The 6,000-nt window shown below is 36.1% G+C and overlaps 1 protein-coding gene across 1 annotated transcript; it reads right to left on the reverse strand.

The window, feature by feature from the left end:
• Window positions 1-602: 602 nt before the first annotated feature.
• LOC131856527 (BTB/POZ domain-containing protein At1g63850-like) lies at window positions 603-1,613 on the reverse strand. The gene has a single exon (XM_059208350.1). It carries the CDS (start codon window positions 1,611-1,613, stop codon window positions 603-605), a length of 1,011 nt encoding a protein of 336 aa, XP_059064333.1.
• Between the last annotated feature and the right edge of the window lie 4,387 nt (window positions 1,614-6,000).

Below are 6,000 nucleotides of genomic sequence, written 5' to 3' on the forward strand. Positions count from 1 at the left end.
TCTTGACTAAAACTGTCAGAAAAAAATTTGCAAATAAATACATTTTAATTATGTTTGAACTTTAATTGGTAGCACCCTATAACTTGCTGGAACATACAATCGCCAATCAACTATACAAATTCTAATATAATAATGAGAATGTCAAAAATACAACATATGCCTCTAGTCCAAGTAAACCACCCTATTAATAATGCTTTATGAGTCATACCAGTAACACTGAGTTCTAAATTTCCTAAAAGATTCTGTACTGTTAATTTGAATCTCCATGTTTTTTTTTTATCAAACTTCAGTTGACAAATCCTCCAATAATTACACATTTCATTAATCAGCCCTGCAGCAATATAAGTGAAAAAACAAAAATCCAGAATTTGAAGTCATGTTTAAGTCTTCATTGCGCATCGCTGAGTCCCGAGACTGCTAGCCATGTTGCATCAATCAACCACTGACAAGATATCTTTGTGTATCCAGATCCCTTTAAAGAGTTTTTCCAAAACATATATAGTGCTTTCTGGTCATAAGGAGGAAGGGTCCCTACCACTTTAGTAACACCCTCAACAAATCTTTGAGAGCCATCATAGCAATTGTTATAGGAATTTAACATGTTACAAATCTGAAATGCCATAACTGGTACCCATATTCTCAGAAAAGAAATTCGAAGACTTTGGAACAATTATATCACCATTTGCCAAACCCTTTAAAAATCTGTCCACTAAAATTTGTAGTAGATAATTTGAGAATGATTGGGAACGAGCTCGGTCGGAATAGAGAAATTCACCTTTGTGAAGCAATATGTCACCTAATTGTAAGTCTTCCACAAACATTTTGAATGCAGTTTTAAATATTTCAATATTGCAAAGCTTAGTAATGTCTACTAGCCACAACAGATGATTACAGTCACCAGCAATGTCAAATTCTTGAGATTTTTTAATACCCTCAATTTTGAGACTAAATTCATTTATAATTGCGTCTCTACATACTTCTTGCATAGGAGGAAATGCATTGCCTTGAAAAATTTTACTGAGTTGTTGCTCCATGATAAGCCGAGACATAGAAAGGGGTATTGAATTTTTCCCTATATCAGATAACATTTGTGGCAATTTCTTCTTGAAGAGCTCTATCTTTTCAGTAGTAAAAGAGTTGGAAATTTCAAGTCTTGCAGATAAATCGGCAGAATCACTTACTTGCAAAAGTGATAGTAAAGAGTTGATCTTGATTGATTGTTGCCGAGTCCACGGAACTGCTTCCAGATAATGCATGCAAGCCTGCGTGCCTTCTTCAAAGAGTAATTCAGAAGCAATGGGAAAAATATCCAGAGCTTCATCTACCCCAGAGAAATGAATGCCTCTCCCCTTGTAAGATGAATACATGAAGCTAATACACTTTATATAATCCTCAGCAAGGCCATTGGGAATGACAGTTATTTTTATTTCAGGAGGAGAAATATGTAAAGACCACCTCTCAGAGAGCCTGGCCTCAAAAAATTTGGATTTGCTCAAAACATGAGAATGTAAGTAAACAGGATTACCCTTATATTCAACACCGTTGGCACAAATTATCTGTAATATAACATCGCCGTCATTCTTATCCCCAATTTCCAAGGAATGGGCGTCCATTGCAGCTTGCGATTTAAGGAATGGAATTCAGATTTGAAGTCGAAATCTAATCTTCTATTTATACGGAATTGGAATCTCATGGGTCTTTTTTAAATTGGAATTTGAATCGATAAGAGCTAATCGTATTTTAGGGCTTTATAACTTATCAACAGAAAATGGGGATAGTTTGCCAGAGAGAGGAGTCTCCTCCAACACCAATTTTGTAGGAATGAACCAGAGAAGCAGAAGTCTCGAAAAACAATTTATTACATTCACGCCGTAACTCCAAGTTTTAATAGTCTATAACTCGAAGTTTTGAGTGATGGAATGTGAATGTAAAGTGATCTAGTCCAAGAGTTTTTGCTGCATTAAGGTAGTTTGTAAGTTAAGATGATTTGTATTATTTTATAATTATTATTCGAGATATCTACAATGACATCAAAATATCTGTAAACAAAAATTCATTTTTGAAATAATTTGACATGCAAATGACAGCTAAATGTATGAAATATGTCATGTTTAAGTTTTTGGAGATGTTATTTTTGTTGGATATATGAAGCCCAACAGCCACATGGTTGTTTGTCGTCCCCAGAAGACTCTTCATTTCATATCTAAGATGTCTCTATAAATGACTGAGTGCAGTCATGTATGATTGTAGTATTGGATATTGCTGCGTTTTTGGTGGACGTAGCCACTTAGTGGTGAACCACGTTAAACCTTGTGTTGTGTGTTTTCTTTTCTGCTATTTTGTTTTCGCTTCTCTACTCTTTTAATCTTCACAATTGGTATCAAAGCTATGGTGAACTATTGAGCAAAGATGGGATCCGATTGTATAGTTGATCCTGGATATGAGTGCCCTTACTTTGTGTTTGATCCTGGAGTTGGGTGTTTTTATGTTATCAATAAACAAGCTGAAGTTTCAAATGATGAGGCCGAATCAGTCATCGAAAAATTTCTTGGCAGTCTAGACTCGATAGAGAGTGATGTCTAAGTGGAGGATGAAATCAAACGTCATTGGTGGGATGGTTGGAAAAAGGAGGAGACTTCAGTTGAAGAAGAAGAGGGTTTGTTGTATTCGTTGTTTGAAGAAGAGACTGGTTTGTTTCCCTTCCAAGATGAGGAGGATGTAGTCTCGAATCTAGCGAATGAGGATGACCCTGAAGAAGAACAGGCAGAGTGCAAAAGTGATGATTTATTGTTGCAGATTGCAGCAGTAGAGGCAGAGTGGAATGCATTGATTGCACGCTCCTCTCCCATGCCTTCAAACCGAGGAGTTGGGTGTAATTGTGGTGTATATGGACAGGCTAATCTTTTTGGTGAATCGGTTGGGCTTTGGTGCAGACATTGCCAAGCTTTGGCTCCCGAAAATGCTACGGATGTAATGGTCCTCAAAGGAGAAGTTGCTTTGGCAACAATCGTTGCTGGTCATATTGAAGAAGTTTCGGTTGCAAAGAAGGGGAGCATCGATGTTGTTGACTATAATAGAAGAATATATTTTGAACTTGTCGAATCTAGTGTTCTTGGTTATGGAATATAGGGTCAATTTGTGCCTGGAAGATTAGTAGGAGAAGATGTTTATAACTCTGATTTAATTTTTAGAAGATTAAACCTCAGTGTTCATGAACAAGACTTTGCAAAATTAAAGTCTTGCCAACTGATTGTAGTATGAGCTTTGGAATGGAGATGCAGGGAGTGTTACAGGCTGTGTCGGTTGGACTTCACGGGGGAGATTGTTGGATATATGAAGCCCAACAGTCACATGGTTGTTTGTCTTCCCCAGAAGACTCTTCATTTCATATCTGAGATGTCTGTATAAATGACTGAGTGCAGTCATGTATGATTGTAGTATTGGTTATTGCTTAATAAGAATTCTCCCTGCGTTTCTGGTGGACGTAGCCACTTAGTGGTGAACCACGTTAAACCTTGTGTTGTGTGTTTTCTTTTCTGTTGTTTTGTTTTCGCTTCTCTGCTCTTTTAATCTTCACAATTTTATATTCCAAATAAAATAGAACTTTAATGGATTTCTATTCTTGATAATTTAATATTTTAGAAGAACGTTTATTTTATAGATGATTTTCTAGTGATATTTTACATATATTTTTTAAATATAGGTATATTAATTAATTTCTATCAAAAGAATTGTAAGAAATTTAAATAGTTAATAATAAACTTCCTTTAAGAATATTAATTGAGAATTATAAATATGAGTTATAAATATGAATTTTTAGTGAGGATTAAGAGTGGTGGAACGAAAGAATTGTAGGTAATTTAAATAGTTAATAATTTATAAATCATAATTTAAAATTATTTTTATTAAACAATATTTATCATATAAATTTTTTAATTAAAAATATTTATTGATAATATGAGTTATAAATATGAATTTTTTTAACAATCATTCAAACGTCAATTATTTTTTTAACTATAAAAAAAAGTTGTCAATATTGATTAATATGGAAATTTTAAACACAAGGTAAATGCTAGATTTTTTAACTATATCAAATAAAGCAAAAAAGTAAATCTCCTTTCTTATTGAATAGGATGATTTTCTATTGTTGACCAACTTTCTATTTTGAATATTTTTTTAAAATATACCAATTTATCATGTCCAAAATATTCTCTATATAAAATATGTAACCTATTTTTGAATAGTTGCAAGGTGATTGAATTAATTGCTTATATTTATATTAATTTAAAAAAACAAATATGATAAAAAAAAAATTTAAAAAATATTTTAATATTATTAATTGGCAAGCACCCGTTTTCAGTAATGATTCTATTTCCCACCCCTACTCTCACTCTTGAAATGAAGGGCCCGCTAAGACTCCCTATTCTGAGTGAGAGCGATGCCGAATTGTAACCCAGTCAGTGAACTGGACCGTCCGTTTTCTCTTCCCTATCAACTTTACCGCCTTCTTTCTTTTCTTTGCTAGCCTAATTAGTTAGGCAAGCATCCGTCTTTATTTCTTTCCCTGCTCCACCAGGAAGCGAGCATATAGTAAAGCACCCCCCCTCCCGATTAGTAACTTAAAGGTCAGAACCCTATGGGAATTCTCCCCCAGTAAGGTAAGTGTCCTCCCTCTTTCCGACCTTGTGTTTTAAAAGCCAAGCCAATCGCCCTGTCTTCCAATGTTACCCTTTTATAGATAAGATCCATAGAAAGCAATTGTGAGGGCTAACTCAGGGAATCATCCTGCCCGAAGGTCTTCATCAATGAGAAGGCTTGGTTTAGACCGAAGCTACTCCTTTCTCGATTCTATACGTCACATGGTAGGGGTAGGCATGTGACATATAGAATCTATTCAATTTGCCAACACCCCACCGCTTCAGTCAGATGCATTTTGAAATGCTTCATTTTCATTCACTTGGCCTTTTAACACGCACTTTCTTCTCAGGCTTATATCCCTGGCCCTAAGACCAAGAGACAGCTGTTATCTGCCCTTCCTTTTGGTAGTATACGCCCCAGTCGAGATCGAATCCACCCTTCCTAGAGTAGTAGTGCCCGCCATTACAGTATAAGAGGTGATGGAGACCATCCTAATGCCTGTCCCCATAGCCTAAGAGGAGATGCCCTACTGCTAGTAGGTGTCCCCATTGTGATCGAAGCGGCCCGGTGTGTTGTAAAGGCCTACCCATAGTCTGTGCTGTTAGAGTTACCCCTAGTGCCTTTATTAAGACATTTCTCGCATTTTGGGCTTCCAAAGAGGATCTATACCCTCGAAATACTTGGGCGCCCCTCTCTCTGGTGGACAATGCAAAAAGCAAATTGATTGGGAAGCTCTTTTGTCTAAGCTAGAACTCAAGCTTAACAGCTGGACCTTCAGATCACTCTCCTTGCCAGGAAAGATCCTTCTCATAAAATCTGTGCTTCAATCAATGCCCCTTTAGACATAAGTAGAGGGTTGTTCGATTGCTGCTTCCTCCAGATCTACAGGAAAAGGCGGCCCTATCTTGATGTTGACGGTCCTAGCCTTAGTAGTCTCGATTTAGGATCCTAATCTGACCGCACCGGTAGAAGATAAGAGCCCGCCCCGGCAAACTCTAGTAATAAGATAATTCCCTTTTTGCCCGGTGAGTGAAGGAGAGGAAACTAGAGAAAGGAATTAGAACTCCTTACTGGCCCGAGAGGGGCATAGCCCAAGACTACCCTTTATTCACTGGCCCGAGACCTTCCTTTAGGTCGAGGCGTACAGTTGATAGCACCCCCTCCTGTTCGAGAGGCATGCAAAAGGAAAATTTTATCTTTTATATATTTTTTTAAGTTTCAAAAAATTATGATAAAAACTTTAAAATATATATTTTAATATCATTAATTAGAAAAGAAACATGCATAAAAGAGAGAAAATATATCTTTTAATGTTATTTTTATGAGAATATCTTTTAATATTATTTTATTTTATTAGGATAG

Source organism: Cryptomeria japonica, chromosome 7 (assembly GCF_030272615.1).
Source record: "Cryptomeria japonica chromosome 7, Sugi_1.0, whole genome shotgun sequence".
Taxonomy (NCBI): domain Eukaryota; kingdom Viridiplantae; phylum Streptophyta; class Pinopsida; order Cupressales; family Cupressaceae; genus Cryptomeria; species Cryptomeria japonica.

Bases quoted from the DNA above. Each gene is read 5' to 3' on its own strand.
- LOC131856527 (XM_059208350.1), bottom strand. From the start codon at position 1,613: ATGGACGCCCATTCCTTGGAAATTGGGGATAAGAATGACGGCGATGTT.